Source organism: Oncorhynchus nerka, linkage group LG10 (assembly GCF_034236695.1).
Source record: "Oncorhynchus nerka isolate Pitt River linkage group LG10, Oner_Uvic_2.0, whole genome shotgun sequence".
In the NCBI taxonomy this organism is placed as follows: domain Eukaryota; kingdom Metazoa; phylum Chordata; class Actinopteri; order Salmoniformes; family Salmonidae; genus Oncorhynchus; species Oncorhynchus nerka.
In genome coordinates, this window is record NC_088405.1 from 47,493,657 (window position 1) to 47,519,096 (window position 25,440).

At 40.2% G+C, this 25,440-nt stretch overlaps 1 protein-coding gene across 1 annotated transcript in view; it reads left to right on the forward strand.

Annotated features, from left to right (window-relative positions):
- LOC115135406 (carotenoid-cleaving dioxygenase, mitochondrial-like) overlaps positions 1-23,527 on the forward strand; it is a 74,943-nt gene extending 51,416 nt beyond the window's left edge. Inside the window, exons 11-13 of the mRNA XM_065023465.1 lie at positions 3,807-3,989; positions 13,640-13,750; positions 19,095-23,527. Of these exons, the coding sequence (XP_064879537.1) occupies positions 3,807-3,989; positions 13,640-13,750; positions 19,095-19,211 (411 nt within the window). The 3' untranslated portion in view covers positions 19,212-23,527. The remainder of the gene's footprint in view (positions 1-3,806; positions 3,990-13,639; positions 13,751-19,094) is intronic.
- The last annotated feature ends 1,913 nt before the right edge of the window (positions 23,528-25,440 follow it).

The window sequence follows — 25,440 nt, forward strand, 5'->3', positions numbered from 1 at the left end:
AAACTAAAAGGCCTTTACCTATCACATATATATTTGTAACCTCCTTGCATTTGCAAAAACACGAACCATACTAATGTTTCAGTACTACACAAATTAGTTTAATAATGTCTTTACTAGCTAATTAAATGGGAACACAGGATAAACATACACACTCTGCACCAGTTAATACACTGAAAACAGGTCCCTAGCGGAATGACAACCTCAATGCTTATTACAAAGAAGAGTTGGAGGGGGGAGAGAGGGACAGAGACACCTAACATTGGTACATTCAGAAACTACTCTTACCTACAGCAACTATATAGTTTGCACACGAACCGCCGCTCACTTTGAGAAAGAAATCATGAATGTATTCACAGGAAATGCCTGAGTTTGCCGGCGGTCTCTCGGTGAACCAGGGCAGCCTTTCTAATGGGGGTTGGGCCTTTTCGCTGCACGCTTGTAAGGCTCTGATTGTCCGACATGTTTCCAACAAGTGTTCTACTGTTGTCCTTCTTTGTAGTCGTCCGGTATCCGGTGACTTGTCGTGTAGTCCGGAATCTAACTACGGAGTTCATTTTCTTTCCATTCGAAGATGCCAGCCGTATTGATGGTTGAGAGTATTGGGGTGATAAGAGTAGCATAATAGAATGATTTGAGCAGAGTAAAAGGATGGATCTACGCTTTCGAAGATACCTTACCTAGAACAGCTAATCAGCCATACCAGTGATTGTCTGGGAGGTGATTGTATCGTCTCCACCTCGTGTTGAGACTCACCGTTCAAACCATTTTACACCTGTAGCTGCCGCTTCAAGCTTTTATGGTCTTCTGTGTTTATTCTTAACACATTTTTATATTTTGCTCGAAAGGGGTGGTTCCGGGCAAGCTGGCACGCCCCTGACCTCACTCCGGGGAGGTGATTACGCACTGTGCTATGTAAAACTATGTAAAATGTAAAACAATTATCTCTTATAGCTTCTCAAATCACATCCCTCTCTTAACAATAACACTTCCATCATTTTTCATATTACATGCACAACTCATAGTGTGGAAACTTTATATATGTATTAGGTACACTTTCCAAGTTACAATATATCCTTTATAACATTTTTAATGACATCACAAAATGACATTAGTGTTATTTAGATCGCCTCTGACCATTCCACACATTCTACATTCAAAATATTGTTTCAGTGTTCGGTTTTGAACGTGTTTCAGTGGGAAAAAGGTCTGAGACAAAGCATATTCCTTTTGTGAATTTTGGAGACCACAACACAATCTTCTCCCCTGATTTACACCAGGACATCAGTTGTTAATCCCAGCTAGTTCTTTCCTTCCCCATCTACGGGTGAAAGGGGGTCTGATTGAAGTTATTCATTGCAAGCCTGAAGTTATTCATTGCAAGCCTGATCTGCCCTATCTGGATTCACATGGACAGTCATGATAGTATGTACTGTACGTGTGTCCTTTGAATGGGTTGGGTTAAAAGGTGTTACTGTACTTAACTGTCTTTTCTTTACTTTTTATATGTTTTCGATATTCTCACATTTGACAACAAAATAATTGTTTGTAGAGTTCTAGTGCACGTGTTATCGTACTGTGGTGAATGTAGTGCAACCTATCTAAATGCTCTGGAACCTAACCCCTGCCAAGTCTGGTTGTTGACAACCGTTTTTTGCAACATGATAGCTGTTCCCAACATTATTTGTGTGTTTGGACTTATTCCAAGTACTATATATGTTTCTATAACATACAGTATTTGACCTACACAAGTATTAATATATAGTATATATGCTTAAATATATAAATATGCTTCATGTTCACTGTGGTAGAATATTTATTTTGATTAGCAATTTTCTGCATTTATCAGTACCACCAGGTAACCTGATTTGAGGTGTCCATGTAAACAGGATTATTAGTGAAATTGTTCTTCTTGCAAAGCATGTGAACATTTTCATCTGACTATTCACAATAATCGTATTATTGTGTGCTTGTAACCGTACTCTCTTCTATCCATTGTGAATAAAATAACGGGCAACTGGGCATTTTTTTTATGATCTTTTGACCCTAAATATGATGATGATGATGATTGCTTAATTCATTCAGGAACACTTATGTGGATGCACCTGCTTTCAAAATTCTTTGTAGCCCTCATTTACTCAAGTGTTTTCCTTTATTTTGGCAGGTACCATTACACTTCTGTGGGAACCGTAAAAAGTCAATCAATCACTGTTGAAGGGTGCATGTGCGGAGAAAGTGTCAGCTTTCTTTAAATCATTGAAGGGAATTAAATTGCAGGCTTTTACCTTTTCAAATCAGATTGTATTGGTCATCTACACATATTTAGTAGTTGTTATTGCGGGTGTACCAAAATGCTTGTGTTCCTAGCTACAACAATACACATCTAAATGTAAAATAATGGAATTATGAAATGTATAAATATTAAGACGTGCAATGTTGTAGTGGTATTGACTAACATACTGCTTTACTCATTTCATATGAACATACTGTATGTAAATATAATCGTAGTGGCTAGTGGTCAATTTATTAACGTGACCACTGTCTATAAGGCAGCAGCCTCTAAGGTGTGGGATTGAGATGGTAGCTGGCTAGGGATGGCTATTTTAAACGGGAACGTTTTTCATCCAAAAATGAAATACTGCCCCCAGAGGTTCAAGAGGTTAACAGTCTGAGATGGAAGCTGTTTTTCAGTCTCTTGGTCCCAGCTTTGATGCACCTGTACTGACCTCGCCTTCTGGATGATGGGGTGAACAAACCGTGGCTCAGGTGGTTGATGTCCTTGATGATCTTTTTGGCCTTCCTATGACATCGGGTGCTGTAGGTGTCCCCCGGTGATGCATTGGGCAGACCGCACCACCCTCTGGAGAACCCTGCGATTGTGGGTGGTGCAGTTGCCGTACCAGGCGGTGATGCAGCCTGACGGGATGCTCTCAATTGTGCATCTGTAAAAGTTTTAGCGTCTTAAGGGACAAGACAAATTTCTTCAGCCTCCTGAGGTTGAAGATGCACTGTTGCGCCTCCTTCCCCACACTGTCTGTGTGGGTGGACCATTTCAGATCGTCAGTGATGTGTACCCCGAGGAACTTGAAGCTTTCCAACTTCTACACTGCCGTCCTGTCAATGTGGGTAGGGGAGTGCTCCCTATGCTTTTTCCTGAAGTCCACGATCAGCTGTTTTGTTGATGTTGAGGGAGAGGTTATTTTCCTGGCACCTCTCCATCAGGGCCCTCACCTCCACCTGTAGTCTGTCTCGTCATTGTTGGTAATCCGGCATACTACTGTTGTGTCGTCTGCAAACTTGTTGATTTGAGTTGGGAGGCGTGTGTGGCCACGCAGTCAAGGGTGAACAGGGAGTATAGGAGGGGGGTGAGCACACACCCTTGTGGGGCCCCTGTGTTGAGGATCAGTGAAGTGGAGGTGTTGTTTCCTACCTTCACCACCTAGTTCAGTTACCTTTGCCTTCTTGGATACAGGAACAATGGTGGATATCTTGAAGCAAGTGGGGACAGCAGACTGGGATAGGGAGAAATTGAGCCAGCTGGACTGCACATGCTCTGAGGATGCGGCTCGGGATGCCGTATGGGCCAGCAGCCTGGTGAACGCTTAAATGTCTTACTCCTGTCGGCCACAGAGTATGAGAGCCCACAGTCCTCGGGAGCTTTCCGTGACGTGGCTGGTTTTCACTTTGTAATCCGTGATTGTCTGTAGACCCTGCCACATACGTCTTCTGTCTGAGCGGTTGAATTGCAACTCCACTTATCAACTCTTGTTCAGCCATTAATCGGTTTGGTCTCTTTGTGTTCTGGTCAGGTGGTGTGCCAGTTTGAGGATCTCCATGGAGAGGACCTTTATGAGTACGGAGGCCTGGAGTTGCCTCAGATCAACTACAGCAAGTTCAACACACGGCCCTATCGCTACTTCTACGGCTGTGGCTTCAGGCACCTGGTGGGAGACTCAATCCTCAAGATTGACCTGGAGGGAAAGAAAGTCAAGGTGAGTTTTGTAACAATATTCTTGAGCAGTGTGCAATGTGCAATGTTCCCTCCCTTGTGGGGTACTGAGCAAATTTCAGGTCTGCTGAGCGTGAACTTGAACTTTGTGAAAAGTACATCTTCCACCGTGTGTTTACTGTGAACACAGGCTGTACCCACAGTTTTAACAGTGGCCAAATAGGCTGCCTGTGGCTATTTGATCATAAAATAGACCTACCAGTGTGGTCTGCCATCAAAATAATCAATGGAGAAAATGCATCCCATAATATTTGAACATGGAAATAGCTATCATTCAGCCTACAGTAGCAGCCAATGTGTGGTGTACAATGTAGGCCTACATACCATGAGATTAAAAAAGACATGCAGGGCTTGACATAACCTGTTTGTCCACTTGTCCTTCAGACAAGGAAGTGACTGAAAATGTTGTTGTGGTGTTTGATGCAATAAACCACTTTACATTATAATATTCTCATACCATTAATAGAGATTGAGGCAAATTATGCTACCTTATGCATATTGGCTACTTAGGCTTGAATTAGCTGTCTCAAAATGCAACACTGCCCAATTATTTGTTTATTTTCTGTGTATTTTACCCCCTTTTTCGATCGTCTCATCGCTGCAACTCCCCAACGGGCTTGTTACTCCTATGAACAGAGAAAGTTAAATATTCCTCTATATTAAACAAGACCCAAGCCGCTAATAAGGGAAGGGAAAGGGTGATACTTAGTTGCAAAACTGAATGCATTCAACTGAAATGTGTCTTATTTGACCCGACCTCTGAATCAGTGAGGTGCGGGGCGTTGCCATAATTGACATTCACGTCATCTGCACCCGGGGAACAGTGGGTTAACTGCTTTGTCCAGGGCCAGAACGACAGATTTTGTACATTGTCAGCTAGTAACAATAACACAAACCTATAGATACTCATTCATTACTACTGAAGTGCCTGCTGAAGTGCTTAAAGGCACATTTTATGGCTTATAAAAGTGTCGAATAGGAAAGTGTTGACTGTGCTGAGTAAGAACTTAAACATGAACTCACTCATAAAAACAGCACCTCATTGCTGTATTCTTTGAGTCGCTCTCTAGTCATGGTTTTAAACGTTCTGAAATCTCACAGTATCAACTTTGCTGTAGCTCTCTTTCATGCCTGCTACGTTACTGCCGACACAGTAATCTGATCCATCCGTTTGGCCAGCAGTAGGCTGATAGTGCACTTGATTTGCTCGCCGGGCCTGCCGGGAAGCCAGTTTGTACCTTCAGACACCTGAAAACGGTTCATAATGGCAACAGTTAGCCTACCCGGCATGCAGGACAGCTAAATCGGCTGCACCTACTGCCAACAGCCCTAGACAAAAAAAATAGGAACACAAGGATTTATCGTTGGGTTTTTAAAGAAATGTTTGGGCATCGATTACGAAAATTTGAGTGAAGTTCAATCTCGCGCTTCTGTCTGCTGATATTTCTTCTGTGTGACAGTCTTGGATACTGTGCGGCCTCCCTCGCCCGCACAGAGCTTAGCTGTTATCATACACACAGAGAGATTTGCTGTACCCAAGTCAAGGCAAGGATCATCTCAGAACCCAGAACCAAATCTCACACGCAATTGTTAAATCTGCCATGAGAGACTAAGTCAAGGCAACTTGCCACTTGTTAAACTATTATGTACAGTAACTTGAGTTGGTTACTGTACCCATTCACACAGTATAAGAAATAAACATATCTACTGACATGAAGACAGACACTCCAATCTTCTCTACAGTCTATATCAGTGTTTCTTAACTCTTTGTCCTTGATATACAGTGCATTCAGAAAGTATTCAGACCCGTTCACTCTTTCCACATTTTGTTACTATGACAAAGCAAAAATAATTCCTTGGCTTGGTTTTTGCTCTGACATGCACTGTCAACTGTGAGGACTTATATAGACAGTTGTTTGCCTTTCTAAATCATGTCCAATCAATTTAACTTACCACAATGGGACTCTAATCAAGTTGTAGAAACATCTCAAGAACGATCAATGGAAACGGGAGGCACCTGAGCTAAATTTCAAGTCTCATAGCAAAGGGTCTGAATACTTATGTAAGTAAGGTATTTCTATAAACCTGTTTTCACTTTGTCATTATGGAGTATTGTGTGTATAATGTTCAATAAATTTTAGAACAAGGCTGTTACGTAACAAAATGTGGAAAAATTCAAGGGGTCTGAATGCTTTCCTAATGCGTGTACTCAACTCCAGCACTAGTGTTCATTTAGGTGGCAATCTATAGAGTTAAACCATAGCTTATCGGTCCTTGTGGGCGCAAAAAAGGGCTAAGAGACATCTGACCTATATATGGAGTTCAGTTGAGATGGTTCACTTGAGAACTGAACATTAGGTCAGAGAGAACATATCGAAATCATTGGCTGAGCCTGACTACAGAACAAAGTTAAGTATATTGAAGTGTTAGAAAAGTAATTCAATTGCACTAGTTTCTCATAATTCACGAAAAGAATGCATTAGTGATTCTTATTTCCTGCAAATATCTGACGAAGTAACACCTGTTTCTGTGCACCTATGTGTTCTTTAGCCAGTTTGGAGCCAATTTTCAAAAGACAAAATAACATGTTTATTTTAATTCCACTGTAAGCAAAAGTGAAGTAACGCATGAGAAACACTTTTCAAGCAACTTCGATACCGTTGCAACACAAAGTGACTTTTCCGTAGCAGGTTAGGAGAACTTACGAAGCAGGTTAGGATAATTAACGTAGCAGGATAATTAGGTTAAGGTTAGGAAAAGACTCTGGGTTAGTGAAAATGCGCTCCTAACCTGCAACGAAAGTCCCTTCCGGTCATAAAGACACTACATGACCTAAAGTATCTAGATACCTGCTTATCCAACATCTCATTCCAAAACCGTGGACATTAATACAGAGTTGATCCTGCACTTTGCTGCTAGAAGTCTCTACTCTTCTGTGAAGGCTTTCCACATTGCTGCTGGGCTTCCATTCAGCCGCAAGAGCCTTAGTGAAGTCGGGCACGAATGTTGGGCAATTAGGTCTGGCTTGCAGTCGGTGTTCCAATTAATTCCAAAGGTGTTTGATGGGGTTTAGGTCAGGGCTCTGTGCAGGCCAGTCAAGTTCTTCCACACCGATCTCGACAAAACAAAATCACTTTGTGCATGGGGGCATTGTCATGCTTTTTACAAGGGTATTCCCTAAACTATTTCCACAAAGTTGGATGCACAGAATCGTCTAGAATTTCATTGTATGCTGTAATGTTAAGATTTCTTTTCACTGGAACTAAGCGGTCTAGCACGAACCATGAAAAATAGCCCCAGACCATTATTCCTCCTCCAGCAAACTTTACAGTTGGCACTTTGAATTGGGACAGGTAGCGTTCTCCTGGCATCCGCCAAACCCAGATTTGTCTGTCAGACTGCCAGATAGTGAAGTGTGACTCATAGCGGCAGGTAGCCTAATGGTTAGCGTTGGGCCAGTAACCGAAATATTGCTAGATCAATTCTCCGAGCTGACAAGGTAAAAATCTGTTGTTCTGCTCCTGAACAAGGCAGTTAACCCACTGTTCCTAGGCTGTCATTGTAAATAATAATTTGTTCTTAACCTCTTGAAGCTAGGGGGCACAATTTTTATTTTTGGAAAAATAACTTTCCCAAAGTAAACTGCCTATTTCTCAGGACCAGATGCTAGAACAAGCATATGATTGACAGCTTAGGATAGAAAACACTCTAAAGTTTCCAAAACTGTAAAAATATTGTCTGAGTATAACCGAACTGATATTGCAGGCGAAAGCCTGAGAAAAATCCAATCAGGGAGTGACTCTTATTTTAAAAGCTCTGTGTTCCTATGCATCCCTATTGACCATTGAAAGGGATATCAACCAGATTCCTTTTTCTATGGCTTCCCTAAGGTGTCTACAGCCTTTAGACATAGTTTCAGGCCTTTATTTTAAAGAATGAGCATGAACAACCACATTACGTAAGTGGTCAGGTGAGGGCTCTGAGTGATTTTTGCACAAAAGAGAGGGTTGCCCATTGTTCCTCCCAGTCCTAGTGACAAGCCAACTGTCCCTGTTGATATATTATTGAATAGATATTTGAAAAAACACCTTTTGATTGATTATAATAAACGTTTGCCATGTTTCTGTCAACATTATGGATATAATTTGTCATTTTTGTCTGCGTTGTCGTGACCGCTATTTCCGGTGGATTCCTGGGCATAACGCACCAAACTAACGGAGGTGTTTGGATATAAAAAAATATCTTCATGGAACAAAGGGAACATTTGCTGTCCAACTGGGAGTCTCGTGCGTGAAAACATCCGAAGATCATCAAAGGTAAACGGTTAATTCGATTGCTTTTCTGATTTTCGTGACCAAGCTTCCTGATGCTAAGTGTACATAATGCTATGCTAGGCTATCGATAAACTTACACAAACGCTTGTATTGCTTTCGCTGTAAAGCATAATTTAAAAATCTGAGACCACAGTGTGATTTAACAAAAGGCTAAGCTGTGTTTCGCTATAATTCACTTGTGATTTCCTGAATATGAATATTTTCTAGTAATATGCGCTATGCTATTCAGTGTTGCTGATGACAAATATACCGGATCCGGGATGGGTAGTTCTAAGAACTGACTTGGCTAGTTAACTTCTTGCAACTAGCAATCCCGGATCCGGGAGCGTAATCATAGCCTCAAACGAATTAGCATAATGCAGCGGACATAAATGCCCCTAGAAACTTTTCCTATTCTTGAAAATCGCAAATGAAATATATTCAAACACAAGCTTAGCCTTTTGTTAATCACACTCTTCTCAGATTTTCAAAATATGCGTTACAGCCAACGCTAGACAAGCATTTGTAAGTTTATCATGGCATAATGCTATGCTAGGCTCTACTGGCAGCAGGAAACATTTTCACGAAAATAAGAAAAGCAATCAAATTAAATCATTTACCTTTGAAGAACTTTGGATGCTTTCACTCAGGAGACTCCCAGTTAGATGGCAAATGTTCCTTTTTTCCAAAAATATTATTTTTGTAGGCGAAATAGCTCCCATTTGTTCATCATGCTTGGCTGAGAAATCGACCGGAAAATCCTACCACTACAACGCCAAACTTTTTTCAAAATTAGTTTTTAACATATATATTCGATAATATATCCGTCGAGGCAATTGGTTTCTCATAAGAAGCGGTTGGAAAAATGGCTACCTCAGTATTTTACGCAAGATTTTCTGCGGGAGACACCATGTGACCACTTGCTATATATGGTCCCTTACGGCTATTCTTCAATGGAAATGCGTAGAAAGACTGTACAATGCTGTAGACACCTTGGGGAATACGTGGAAAACGTAAGCTCATTCACAGCCATAGGAGTCATTGGCATGAGGCGGTTTAAAAAAATGCGGCACTTCCTGGTTGGATTTTTATCTGGGTTTCGCCTGTAACATCAGTTCTGTTGCACTTTTTGGAAACGTCAGTGTTTTCTATCCATAGCTGTCAATTATATGCATAGTCGAGCATCTTTTCGTGACAAAATATCTTGTTTAACACGGGAACGTTTTTCATGCCAAAATTTTAATAGCGCCCCTAATGCTTAACTAAGTTAAGCCTAAGTTATAAAATCAATCCAGAGAATGTGTTTCACTGCTTCCGAGTCCAATGTTGGTGGGGTTAGGGGTAATGGGCATGTACAAGGAGCCACAGCATTGCCTAGAGCTAATTGGTGATTGTGGTTGGCCCTCATGGGAGACTGGAGGAAGTGCTTGCTTGGACGTTGTGTTGTGGTGTTGCGTGCAAGATTAGAGTTTTGTTTGAATTACTTTGAGTAGCTTGGATGAATAAGGTGCCTAAAGTAAACGGCCTGCTCCTCAGTCTTTCTAATATATGCATTTTATTAGTAGTATTGGATAGAAAACACTCAGCACACACTCAGCACACACTCAACACACAGTTTCTAAAACTGTTTGAATGATGTCTGTGAGTATAACAGAACTCATATTGGCAGGCAAAATCCTGAGTTGAAATCAAAACAAAGTCCGAAATCTGAGCTTGTATGTATTCACCAGAGTCCCCAATGAAATCCCCTTGAGATATGAATGATGTTGCACTGCCTAGGGGCTCCACTAGATGTCAACCATCAATAGAAATTATAATGAGGCTTCTATGTTGTGGGAGTGAATGAGAGCAGAATATATCAATGTCCATCAGGCAGCCATTTTGTGATCGTGCTTTTTCCTCATGGTAGTAACTTGCATTCCATTGCTCATGAAGACTAGAAGGAATACAACTTTATTGAAGCTATATGTTAACTGACTTGCCTAGTTAAATATACATTTTTAAAAATAGTAAAGAGGGCTATGATGGGAAGCAAGAGTAATGGTGTGTCGGGGTGGAAGGTGGTGACGGTATTTGAGACCACAGGGCCTCATTTACACCCTATCTGACTAACCAACTCTGTCGAGAAAGAGGTGAAGTCAAATTTGCCTGGTTCATTGGAAATGGTAGATTATTTATATTTTGAGTTAGCCAGGCTCTGCAAGGGAAGATTCTGCAAATGGGAAGAAGATTAAAAGCCATTTCCCTGGTGCTTGTGCTAGGTTGAGGGGAGTCATCACTGGGATCCCAATATCTATGTCCATAGACAATATTATAGAAAATGTATAGGGAGGCAGAGTGATTGAGGCCAAAATGTTGATCAGTAGGAAAGAGGGCCAAAAGTGAACGCTTATCAGTGCTGCTGAGGTTTGAGAAGGTTTTGCCTGGAATAGTACAGACAGGATTCCTTAGTTTCAATGTCAGATAATTTTTCCCATCCCCATTGCAGTGTTATAAAATGCCAAAGAATGGGACATGTAGCTGTTCAGTGTAAAGAAACGAAAAGATGTACCAATTGTGGAGGGGAACATGATTACGGTGAATGTGGGAGCAATGTGGGTAAGGGTAAGATTTGTAATTGTGGGGGGAACAGTGCAGCATTTGGTGGATGCCAGGTGCATAGAGAGGCTAGGAGATATAGAATCAGTCATGCTGTATCGTATGCAGGGACTGTAAAACAGATTAGTGGAACTACAGTAAGGAATGATGGAGCTTCCATGGCTGCTCCTGTACTAGGTAGACTTAATGTCGGGATGGTGCTTCTGTTGGTCTTGGCATGGTTTTGAGACCTGTTCAGAAATCTTGTGCTAAAGAATGAGATGTGTCAAAGGATACTTTGATAGTGAATAAAGTTATCAACACGACTCGGGTTGTGTAATGCAGAAATGCCAGGTTGAAAGTTAGTGGGGTAAACAAACGCACTCAGGATTCTTCCTGTCTTGGTGGACTGATGGTGGACTCACGACCCAGGGCTACCAGATCTCTGGATGCTCATGCTGTCAGGAAAGTACCTGAAAAATATTGTAGATATGTTTCTCCCAATTTCTTGCATTGCTAAACCTATGTGCATTTCAAGAAGTACAGTTATCTGGCGGATGCAAAAATGTGGCATGTACAGTTTATCAAAGGAACCTATTGTAACCTTACTAACGAAGAGTTGGACAACCTAGTAACATCTGTGAACGCTAGTACTCCTCTTATTGGTTATCGAATTATGAAGGGATGCCTACAACCTTTAGGCCATTAGCGCCCAGTGGACAAGAGTTTCAGCCTCATGCATTGTGTAGATTCGGCAGGTATACCGTCAAGAATGGCTTCTATGATTCATTAGTTTCACAGTACATTAATGAGATAAATAAATTAGTGATGGCTGATATTTAACTTACCTCATGTTCTCTGATCAAGTCATTAGATTCTACATACTGGATAGTACTAACTTGCTCCTCAATCACATTTAGGGTCTGGGGAGAACAAAGGGTCAAACATTGACATGGCTTGATGCATGTTTTCAGACTGTGGTTGTGGCAGGGGAAGCTTTATATCTGGCAAGAGTGTCCTTAATCAAAGGTACAGAAATATTATTTGTTCAGCATATTGATAATCTTAACTGATTATCAAATTGACACTCGGGGACAAAGCAACTCTAGACCAGAAATTATTGGATAGATGTATACGAAACATCTTATTGGCTTTTCAGAAGCAAGATTTGCTTTATAGCTATGTTGCTTTCCAATTGCCATGTTGCTCTCTGGGGCAAAGGTCAAATTTGCAATTCAACACTTAATTATAAAACAAAAATTGGTACACTTGCAGGATCAGACGCTTGTGGCATGATGTTGGATGTCTATTTCCAACATATTTTACAAGCTTCTACACAATCTTGAGAAGGACGGCTTGCTGGACCTTGTAACAGCCTTCATCGGTTCTGTGTTCATGTTCCTTCCATGCCTCCAAACAGACATTGACACCTTCAAAAATGGTTGGGATAACCACCCCTGATTTATTTAGAATTTCCAATGATGTCAAGCAAAGAGGCACTGAGTTTGAAGGTAGGCCTTGAATTACATCCACAGGTAAACCTCCAATTGACTAAAATTATGTCAATTAGCCTATCAAAAGCTTCTAAAGCCATAATTTTCTGAAATTTTCCAAGCTTTTTAAAGGTACAGTCAACTTCTGGCCCACTGGAATTGTAATTCAGTGAGTGAAATAATCTAAACAAGTTGTTAGAAAAAATGACTTGTGTCATGCACAAAGTAGATGTCCTAACCGGCTTGCCAAAACTATAGTTAACAAAAAACGAGTTTTAATGACTCCAACCTAAGTGTATGTAAACTTCCGACTTCAACTGTATGTCTAAAGGCTGTGCGGTTTAGACCAGGTAATTCCATGGCCTGTATTCAGAAATGTCTGCGAGTAGGAGTGTAGATCTAGAATCAGTTTTGCCTTTCATATCATAATGGATAAGATTATATGGGACACCTATGCTTTCTGGCTTATTGAGATCAGAGGACCATGTGTGCATAACGTTTAAGAGTGGCCAACACCAATATTAATTCAACCTCAGGACAGTGTTTAGCCTCTCAGAAAATGAATAGACTTGTACAAAGAACAACATTTATTTTACTAGTGTCATTTTACAACTCATTTAACTCACCTGCCTTGGTCCTGGACCTCACATTTCAAACTACACTCTGTGGAAACCCCCCACCATCTTTATTGCTACCTTCATGATTGCTTTGAATTCCTCATAGGTATCCATATGTACTGCAGGATATGTGATGGTATTAGTACACTATATATACAAACGTGGACACCCCTTCAAATAAGTGGATTTGGCTATTGCAGCCACACCAGTTCCTGTCAGGTGTGTAAAATCGAGCACACATCCATGCAATCTCCTTAGAAAAACATTGGAAGTAGAATGGCCTTACTGAAGAGCTCAGTGACTTTCAACGTGGCACCGTCATAGGATTCCACCTTTCCAACAAGTCAGATCTTCAAATGTCTGCACTGCTAGAGACTGATTATTGTTACATGTCATGATAAACTTTGAACACAGACCAAAGAGCCCAATTCCCACCTACCCCAGGATACTATTTTCTCTGATTGTGGTTCGGAAAGTTAGGACTATTGAGATTGCGTGTCATGTACTTGTTATTCTCTGAAAATAGGCAACTTTTGTTTTTGCACTTTACAAAGATTTTTGGTGTTTTTCCATATTTTCCTTTTTAATTTAAGTCTTCACCAGTCTGCATCTCTGCTCTCTCTCTGTCTCAAGGTGTGGTACCAGAAGGGTTTGTTCCCCTCAGAGCCTGTGTTCGTCCCCTCGCCAGACGCCGTGGAGGAGGACGATGGGGTCATCCTCTCCGTGGTGGTCACGCCCACTGAGGTAAAGGTCATTATACTGCCAACATGACTAGCTAAATTATCAAACATGATCTTAGTGTTAGGCTTTCACAAGGCAATTCAGAGAAGCAGATTGTAATTTTGGTGCGCATAAATGGAGAAGGGAGTCATGAGCGCACAGTTGCCAGAGAGGAAGGAAACCGCTCTAGGAATGGTGACTTTAAAACAGTTCGAGTTTAATGGCTGTGATAGGAAGAAACTGAGGATGAATCAACATTGTTACTCCAGAATACAAACCAAAACGACACAGTGAAAAGGAAGCCTGTACAGAGTACAGTTATTTCAAAACATTCATCCTGTTTGCAATAAGAAACTAAACTAAAACTGCAAGACATGCGACGGCGACCCAGTCCATACTGGATAGCAGCGACGGCGACCCAGTCCATACTGGATAGCAGCGACGAACAGTGCAGCCAGAATAATAACAGTAGCTGCATTTGCATTTGTTTAAGCTGTTTTCTAGTGGCATTTATTTGGCTACATCCATAACGATGATCTAATGAGGCGTGATTTAACCTGGAAGAGAATTTTCTATCTAGTCAGGACACTGTTGTTCAGAGGAACTAACCAAAAACACAGCACAATCACTTCAAACGGAAGCTCGAAAGACTGCAAACTAGCTGCACTTCGTTTTGTTTGACCTTTTTTCAATTTACGTTTCTTTGTATATATCCATGAAAATTATAACACCAAATCATGATTTCGACTGACTGAGAAACGCTACCTGTCTGTCTGTCTTGTCCTGACACGATACACGCAGGCCAGCTGGAGATTGAATTTGAAAATTGAAGCAATGTTTCAAATGTCAGAGAGACGGACAGCAAGGTTTATACAAATATCCACTGTTGAAAACTACATGTTAGTCTAAAATAAATAGTTTTTATATTGGAGATCAAGTTTATACATTGCCTGGCTGGGCTGATGAGTCAGAGGATTGCACAATAAGATAACTGAGAAAATAGGAATTTTAACATCATAGATTTAGCAGGTGCTAACTTGTGGAATAGACACCGGCTTGAATGAGGTTTTAATCAACATTCAGGATTAGAACCACCCGTTGTATAATATGTCATAACTGACAACTTGTTATAACCTATCATAATATGGTCATGACACATATATTTAGACCTTTTGTGACATATATTGCATTATCCTATGGCTGGTTATGTCACACACAAGTGTTAACCCACACAACCTACCACACAAGGCAAAACATTCCACTACACCATAGCCTATAACATTTTCTTAAATTTACCATATTTAATTACCATTGTAATTGCGTACAAATTGATGTCAGACATGCACCTACCCCAATGCTCTGTTGCGGATGACTGTGATGAAAGCAAGAGCAGATTTCAGGATCAGGACAGGAAACACTCTTTTTGACTGATGACTGACATAAGGGCATGTATGTGATAGGCCTATCTGGCTTACATGATTATGATGGTCATAATGCTTGTTGACAGTGTCATAAGTGCATTTTCTTAGTCCAAGTAAAGTGACACAGGATGGTCATAATGCTTCATGACAGTGTTCTTTAAAAAATATGATGGAGAAAAAAAACGAAAGAATAACTTCTTGGCAGGGAAAAATCACATTTGAATAAGATTGTCAATCCACATTTATGTAGGTGTCATATCAACCATAAAATAATGAAATATATGTCACAACAGGTGTAAATATATTGGTCATGACAGTGTTATGACCATGTTATGTCAGATTTTATGACATATGACATGACCTTTTTTATGACGCTGGGTGTCAAGTAAAGTGTTACCATATTTTCTTACTAAATCATAAGGTAAATTACAGTTGAAGTTTACAAACACTTAGGTTGGCGTAACCTCTTGGTTCCCTTCAGCGGAATCATTTTCGTCTTCATCCGGTGAATTGCAGAGCGCCAAATTTAAATACTAAAAATATTTAGTTTTCATGAAATCACAAGTGCAATAAACCAAAACACAGCTTAACTTGTCGTTAATTCACTCGGCGTGTCACATTTCAAAAAGGATTTACGGTGAGAGCAAACCATGCGATTATGTGAGGACGGCTCTCTCAGCAGAAAAACACTACAAACAGCTAGCAGCAAAGTAGATTGGTCACGAAAGTCAGAAAAGCAATAAAATGAATCCCTTACCTTTGATCTTCGTACAGTATGTTAGCACTCACGAGACTCCCAGTTACACAAATGTTCGATAAAGATTATTTTTATATCCAAAAACCTCCATTTGGTTGGCGCATTTTGTTTCGTAATCCACAGGCTTGTGCAGGTCACGACGGGCAGACAAATTCCAAATAGTATCCGTGAAGTTCGTAGAAACATGTCAAACATTTTTTATAACCAACCTCAGGTTGTTTTTACAATAAATAATCGATAATATTTCAACCGGACGGTAGCCTTTTCAATAGGAGAGTGAGAGAAAAGGTCTTGCTCTAGGCGCTCGCATGCACAAACCTGAGGACACCTAGCTATCCACTGACGCGATGTGATCATTCTCGCTCCTTTTTCAGAATAAAAGCCTGAAACTATGTCTAAAGACCGTTCCCACCATGTGGAAGCCATAAGGAAAGGAATCTGGTTGATATCCCTTTAAATGGAGGATAGGCATGCAATGGAAAAGAGGTTTCAGAATGACAGCACTTCCTGGTTAGATTTTCCTCAGGTTTTCGCCTGCAATATCAGTTCTGTTATACTCAGACAATATTTTGACAGTTTTGGAAACTTTAGAGTTTTCTATCCTAATCTACCAATTATCTGCATATTCTGGGCCTGAGAAAAAGGCTGTTTACTTTGGGAACGTTATTTTTCCAAAAATAAAAATAGTGCCCCCTGGTTTTAAGTCGGTTAGGACATCTACTTTGTGCATGACAAGTTATTTTTCCAACAATTGTTTAAAGACAGATTATTTCACTTATAATTCACTGTATCACAATTCCAGTGGGACGGAAGTTGACTGTGCCTTTTAAACGGCTTGGAAAATTCCAGAAAATTACGTCATGGCTTTAGAAGCTTCTGATAGACTCATTGACATAATTTGAGTCAATTGGGGGCGTACCTGTGGATGTATTTCAAGGCCTACCTTCAAACTCAGTTCCTATTTGCTTGACATCATGGGAAAATCTAAAGAAATCAGTAAAGACCTCAGAGGAGAAATTGTAGACCTCCACAAGACTGGTTCATCCGTGGGAGCAATTTCCAAACGCCTGAAGGTACCATGTTTACCTATACAAACAATAGTACGCAAGTATAAACACCATGGGACAGCGCACCCATCACACCGCTCAGGAAGGAGACTCATTCTGTCTCCTATCGATGAAGTACTTTGGTGCTAAAAGTGCAAATCAATCCCAGAACAACGACGAAGGACCCTGTGAAGATGCTGGGGGAAATGGGTGCAAATGTACATATATTCACAGTTAAACATATACTATATTGACATAACCTGAAAGGCCGCTCAGCAAGGAAAAAGCCACTGCTCCAAAACTGCCATAAAAAAAGACAGACTACGGTTTGCAAATGCACATGGGGACAAAGATCATACTTTTTGGACAAATGTCCTCTGATCTGATGAAACAAAAATGGAACTGTTTGGCCATAATGACCATCGTTGTGTTTGGAGGAAAAAGGGAGAGGCTTGCAAGCTGAAGAACACCATCCCAACCGTGAAGCACAGGGATGGCAGCATTATGTTGTGGGGGTTATTTTATGCAGGAGGGCTGGTGCACTTCACAAAAAAGATGGAATCATCAGGATGCAAAATTATATGGATATATTGAAGCAACATCTCAAGACATTCAGGAAGTTAAAGCTTGGTCACAAATGGGTCTTCCAAATGGACCATGACCCCAAGAATACTTCCAAAGTTGTGGAAAAATGGCTTAAGGATAACAAAGTTAAGGTATTGGAGTGACCATCACAAAGCCCTGTCCTCAATCCTATAGAACATTTGTGGGCAGAACTGAAAAAGCTTGTGTGAGCAAGGAGGCCTAAAAAACCGGACTCGGTTACACCAGCTCTGTCAGGAGGAATGGGCCAAAATTCACCCAAGTTATTGTGGGAAGCTTGAGGAAGGCTATCCGAAACGTTTGACCGAAGTTAATTTAAAGGCAATGCTACCAAATACTAATTGAGTGTATGTTAAATTCTGACCCACTGGGAATGTGATGAAAGAAATGAAAGCTAAAATAAGTCACTATTATTCTGACATTACACATTCTTAAAATAAAGGGATGATTCTGACTGACCTAAGACAGGGAGTTCTTACTAGGATTAAATGTCAGGAATTGTGAAACTGAGTTTAAATGTATTTTGCTAAGGTGTATGTAAACTTCAAATGTACACTGTTATTCAATACAAAATGTATTGGCTATATATTTCAACTGCAAGTGTCGTGCACTTATGACTGAAAAAGTTAATGCAGAAAAATGTTTGCCACTCTTGTTCTAATTTAGCTGGCTAGCTAACAATTGTATTTCATTATGAATGCAAGCACATGGCCTGAATGATAGATCCGTGCCAACTGTCTTGCTTTTTGCAAATTTTCTATGTAACCTTTGTTTAATTACGCAAGCCAGTTAAGAACAAATTCTTATTTACAATGACGGCCTAGGAACAGTGGGTTAACTGCCTTGTTCAGGGACAGAACAACAGATTTCACCTTGTCAGCTCATGGATTTGACCTAGCAAACTTTCGGTTACTGGTCCAACACTCTAACCACTAGGCTACCTGCCAGCCCCATTGCACATTTCCAACTACTAATATCTGCGCTTTATCTGTGGAATAATGTTATCGGTAAGGGCTCTAAGCACAACATTTGCAAAAGTGGCACAATTAACGGGAGGGATGTGGGCAACTTCTTGTCACCTCGGTGGTCAAGTTCAGAGCGGTAGTCAGTCAAATCCCCTACAGCGATTTGAAGCAGAGACTCTGAGCTCTAGCATCATGTAATGCATGTTACTGTACAGCCACTGCATTCCAATTTAGCGGCTTGTCAGTGTCCATATATGCCATTTCTAACCCATATACAGGTAAGTGTAATGGGCTACAGAAAATGTGATTATTTATTTTAACATGTTGGTTTACATTTTCAATAAACTTGAATGTGTCATCAATCGTATTTCCTACTACAAGCCTGTTCAGGCTGTTCAGTTTACTCAACCATTCATTAGGTTCATTTGGGAACATTTTCTGAGCAGCAACCTTGCCATACTTATACAGCATTGTTAAAGATTCATTTAGAATGTTTGAGTGTTGATAGAGGGTTAATCTTTAATGTTCTTGAGTGTTGATGTAAATTAATCTGGAAGGTTCTATCTCTTTATCCAGGATAAGAGGACATTCCTCCTGGTTCTGAATGCCAGGACATGGGAGGAGCTGGGGAGAGCTGAGGTGCCTGTCAACATTCCTTACGGTTTCCATGGGGCCTTCAACCCCACCGCCTAGATCAGCGATACTGACCTACCAAACTACCCCTCCCTCCCTCCCTTCCTTCCTCCCTCCCATTCCCTTTTCTATCCATGCAGGCACATGCCCAGAAAGGAGTCTACCTGTACTGAGCTCATGCACATGCCCCTCTCCCACTCGCAGAGTGCCCTTTTGGGTGGTTTTATAATGACATTTTTGTATACACAGTTATTGTGGTTCTTCTGAACCAACTGCCCGCAAGTCCTTCCGTCCCCCGTTCTCCTTCCATTCCTTACTTCCTCCCTTATACAACCCACTGTCATGAAACCCTCATGGTCAAACCCCCAGAAAAAGGACCAAGCAAGAGTGCTGCCTTCCTGTGCGATGCATGCAGGACCTGCATGTCGTGGCAGAGATCATTGCAGCACAGTTGGCATTTTATTCATGCTGAGGGCGTAAGTGGGCAGTCAGACACCTATGGGATGAAAAAGGTTTTGTGTCCTGCAGATAATTTGGAAATGGTTGTCTTTTTGCTTTGTATGAGTTAGCCTACCTATTGTATTAAAAACAACTTTTTCCCACATTATTTACACACAGAATGCAATGCTTGAAGTTCAGTAGCCTACTTCTCCTCTCCTAGTTGGGAGTGAAAGCTCAAGTACAAGTAGGAAGTCGTCTGGGGGCCGCGTGACAAATATAGCGCAGTGTAGCTGTCTTTGCTTCACAGGTAAGCTGGATGTGTCTGTTTTTTCAATTTGAGAATATACAGAACATTTATTCTGATCAGTTCTAAATGATTGATATTTAATCACCCCAAAATTCATTGAAAAACTATAGGTAGGGTTCCACTGCTGTTGCGCAGTGGAACCCAGAACGATATGTGGCCACCAGAAAGCCCAAGAGCCTGACCCTCTCCGGAAGTTGCTGTAGCCCTGCTTGAGATATAGCCTGTATTGGCTATTGGTTGAGACACAGAGCCCTTTTTGGGATAGGCTATGTCAGGTTGGGAAATTGGAAATGTAAATTGATCCAAGTTTAAGGTATTAGTGCATTTAGGTCAGTTGCAATTCTAGTTGAAAATTGGAATGCATGCCATCAAAGCCACTACACAACACAACAATAAAGAATACATTAATTGTACTATAACGGTGACAAACGGTGGCCAAAAACTGTTATGGCCTACCTCTTACAGCTACCTCTCTACTTTTTTCAATTTCCACCTGAAGACATTCCTAAACACAACGTCATTACAAAACATTTCAAAAGTTTCCTATGAACTTTGCCAAAATATTTCAAACTACTTTTGTAATACAACTTTAGGTATTTTTAAACGTTAATAATCGATCAAATTGTTGACTGTGCGATCTGTATTCAATAACACCAAGTAAACAATACATGCACCATTTTCCCTCTTGCGTAACTATCAACAGTGTAACGTTCTTCCAGGAAGTGCCTCTTCTTCGTTTCACCAATGATTAACTTCAACCCAATTCCAAGGACTGGTGACATCCTGTGGAAGTTGTAGGAACTGTAAAATGGGCGCTATCTAATTTCCCTTGACAAAGACAATTCAGGGGACTGTCAGGGATTTTTTTTTCTGAACAGTTTTTCCTTTGTTTTGCATGCTACATAAGTTCTGTTATAGTCACAGACATGTTTGAACCAGTTTTAGAAACTTCAGTGCTTTCTATCCACACCTAATCATATGCATATAATATATTCCTGGCATGGGTAGCAGGAAGTTGAAATTGTGCACGCTATTTATCAAAAAGGAGAAATGCTACCCCCTATCCTTTAAGACGTTAACAACACTCATCTCAGATTTTCAAAATATGCTTTACAGCCAACGCTAGATGAGCATTTGTGTAAGTTTAGCATGGCATAATGCTATGCTAGCTCTGCTGGCAGCAGGCAACATTTTCACGAAAATAAGAAAAGCAACCAAATTAAATCATTTACCTTTGAAGAACTTCGAATGCTTTCACTCAGGAGACTCCCAGTTAGATAGCAAATGTTCCTTTTTTCCCAAAAGATTATTTTTGTAGGCGAAATAGCTCCCGTTTCTTCATCATGCTTGGCTGAGAAATCGACTGGAAACCGCCAAACTTTTTTCAAATTTTGCTCCATAATATCGACAAACATGGTAAACTTTGTTTTTAGGATCCATCCTCGAGGCAATTGGTTTCTCATAAGAAGCGATTGGAAAAATGGCTACCTCAGTATTTTACGCAAGATTTTCTGCGAGAGACACCATGTGACCACGTGCTATATATGGTCCCTTACTGCCATTCTTCAATGGAAATGCCTAAAAAGACGTCACAATGCTGTATACACCTTGGGGAATACGTGGAAAACGTAAGCTCATTCATCGCTCATTCACAGCCAAGGAGTCATTGGCATGAGGCGGTTTCAAAAAATGCGGCACTTCCTGGTTGTATTTTTATCTGGGTTTCGCCTGTAACATCAGTTCTGTGGCACTCACAGATAATATCTTTGCAGTTTTGGAAACGTCAGTGTTTTCTTTGCAAAGCTGTCAATTATATGCATAGTCGCACCTTTTCGTGACAAAATAAGTGTTCCCTTTATTTTTAAGAGCAGTGTATAAACAGCTGAATATGCGCTTTACCAAAACAATGCTGTGCGCAACATGCGTGGCTCCTTTCGGTATGAATCGTCAATGGCGAATGAACCTCTTTACGCCGGAGTTTACTAGATGGGTTGGTCGTCCAACACACATTACATATTGCCGTTTACCTCAGCTCATTGGCGATCTACCCAGCTAGATTTCAAAACGATCAGTGGTCATTGGGTTAAAATACAGTCAATCAACGAAACAGCGGGCAAATCATTGGTGCACAATAGTCTTCAAATCGGTTTCTTTCAGTCAATACATCCCGCGAAATGATCCATCAGGTTTGGTTGTGTTACAACGGAAATCACGACACAAGCGGTTGTGTTACAAACAAACCAGTTGATTGCAATGTGTGTGTATTTACCTCAAATTTGTCGTCAAATGGAATGAGACGGAATTCACGACACAAGCGGTTCACAAAATGTTTCGTGTTAGGCTATAAAAATTGATTTTATCAAACAAGACCATTCATTGTGTAACAATGAGTATTGGGATTGCAAACAGAAGAAGATCGTCAAAGATAAACTATTTATTTTATTGCAGTTTGTGATTTTGTTACACCTGTGCTAGTTGAAATAGTTTTTTTTATGGGGCTCTATCCTCAGATAATCGCATCGTGTTCTTTCGCAGTAAATCCGTTTTTAAATCTTTGATGTCCCGTTGGTAGGATAATCTTAATCGTAGGTCATCAAAAAATGTTTCCAATGATTGCACGTTGGCAGGAAGAACGGGTGACAGTGGGAGTTCATTCACACGCCTAGGGATTCTCAGAAGGCTGCCCGATCTACGGCCCCTTTTCCTGCATATTTTCTTCTCGCAAAAGGCGTGGATCTGGGCCAGTTCTTCGGCGCCATCTTGTAGCTTTTTTATTTTCATAGTTTTGGTGATGGTTGAACAACAGCTTGTTTTACTAGCTGTTGATGCTGCAGTTTAGCTCACTAGCTCACTAGCTACATACATAAACAATATAAACACTGAATGGCTCAGAGTGGGAGTGAGAGGTTATGTGATTGACTGCCGGCACGCGCCACATGTATCAATAAATCACTATCAGAAAATGTTTTGTGTGGTAATTATTTATTTACTGTTTTTATTCACATTTTTTCAAGTCCTGGTGACAAATCATGCATTCCGATTCTTGCATAGATTGTAATGGACACATTATGTGTGTAAAATACTTTTTGAAAATTGTACTGATTATGATGAGCTAAGATCATTCCAACTATGTATGGAGCCATGTTTGTTGACATACAATGCATTCTGGGTTTCACGGAAACGAGCAAAGAAATAACAAAATGAGGTGAGGGAGGGTTCACTCATTTGTGAACGATGGTAGACGACACACCCCTTTCAATATGTATACTATTAACAGACCAAACAAATCTTGTCTCCTCTTATTATCTTTGGTTGATGTGAAAAAACAAACATGGCAGGCAAGCACAAACTACCCATAGTTGGATTACTTTAGTTTTCTAGAAACTCAATTATTTAGATCAATGTTGAGCTCTCCCGTAATGTTATTAATTATAAATAGTAATTGCTATTAGCTAATTCATATTGTAGTTTCTGTCAGCCGAGAGTTATAAAAATATGACCGCTTGTGTTATGTCACTCTTTCCTCACTTAGCGCTAGGACAAATGTAGCCTACATTTTCAGATTTGGATGATTGTGTTATGCTCTAGCTACTTCTGTGAATGTCTGAACATTGCATCCAAAAATAAACTGGTCACATTCTGGAAATAACTTTAAGGACTGTGTTTGTGCAAAATGTTTCTGAAAAAAGTGTGGCCAGCTCAAATGCTGAATGTTGCTTTAATCGAAACTGGATGTTCTAAATTAGCATTATAATCACCCCCCGATTTGAGCATACACTGAAGGTTCCACTGTAGAATGATCACTCTCATTTTTTGGTACATGTGAAAAGGTTAACCTTGGTCTGTACACTTCCAAAACAAAGGGCATGTGGTTTGGTCAGAATGCCCCTTTTCCCACTGGTGTGATTACTCCTCTGAGGGTTTAGAGCTTGAGGTAGTCACCTCATACAAGTGCTTGGGAGTATGGCTAGACAGTACACTGTCCTTCTCTCAGCACATATCAAAGCTGCAGGGTTTCTTGTATGCATCATAATACCCATAAAACCTAGCAGTCAAACACATAAATGGTTCCAATAATTTTTTCACCATTCCCGTAGGAGATTTTGGAACCACTTCAAACAAGTTCTATGTTTCATGTAGGCTTTCCTTGGTGTGACGTTTTGATAATCGTGTAAATCACTCTCGGACAAGGTGACCTGTAAGTATATTCGGCTATATTTAATCACCTATTCAAAAATGCTAATAAGCATCAAAGTCGACATCATACAAGAATACAAATCCCTTCAAGATCCTGCATGTTATCTCTAGCAGACACTAGCTACTAGCTAACTTGATCCAAAGCAAAAGATATTGAACATTTTAATTTGTTGAATATTTGATATAACTAATATTTGGCTTATTTATGCAGTTTGTATTGCACAGAATGCTATTCTAGTAGCAGTCAGATATTTATAATCTGCAATGAATACTAGGCTAGGTTTTTGCAAAGAAGCTAGCTTGCAAGTCACAGTAGTTACCTACCTAGATGATATTAGCAACATACCCTTATTTTACCAGATCCCCTTATACTTCACCTAGTTATAGACCACTGGCTGAAGGATATTTCAATTCATGGTGTCCGAATGCACTGCTGCATTAAAAGCAATTCACAACTAACTTGTTGACGTTCTGTTGCAGATTCAAAGATAGCTTACATCATTGCCGAATGTATCCATAATCATTCATGAATACGCATATTTATTTGACAAGAATGCACCTAGTCACTCATCAATCAGTCAAAATCAAACAATTCAATTGTTTTAAATATATAAAAATAGTAAACAATACGGACATCTGTCTTTCATACATTACACATTTAAACATCTGACTTTAAGTATAGATTAATTTATTTATTCATCAATGCCACAAACCTGGGACATCGAAGAGCACCATATGAACTGTTATTACTATCCCGAGAGTGCATCGATTCTTCTGCTTTTCCATTTCAGGAATTAAATCGGTACAAATAACAAACTAGAAAATAGCAACGGGGTGTGTAAATTGGGTTTAATATAAAATACTAGGTCAACTCCAGCAGAATGAGAAGCACACTTAACAGAATCAAAACAATAAAGCCATGCCTAAGTGCTGCTATATCAACACCATCCTTGTCAATTTAACAGGTCCATGTTGATGTCAATTGTTAGCAACACATTTATTACTGCATTCAGCCTGAACAGCAGAATAATTCTGTCATCCTGCTTGAAAAAAAGGTTGCAAAAACAGTACACAATAACACTTTTATATGTGTGTTATTGAGTCTAGATGTTATCATATTAGGGGAAGAACAAGTGAAGACAGCAGCATAGGGAAAATGGGTAAATGTAGGGTGGGTTTATAGAGATAAGATGGAGAGTTCCAAAGTGTCTGAAGTTGAGGGATCATGGGACATAAAAGACGGTGTGGAATCGTGCTGACCCCAATAGTTGATACAATGTTTCAAGTTCGTTGTAGACATGCCATGCGTAGCCAATGTGATTTATAGGATATGCATTTTTTTAT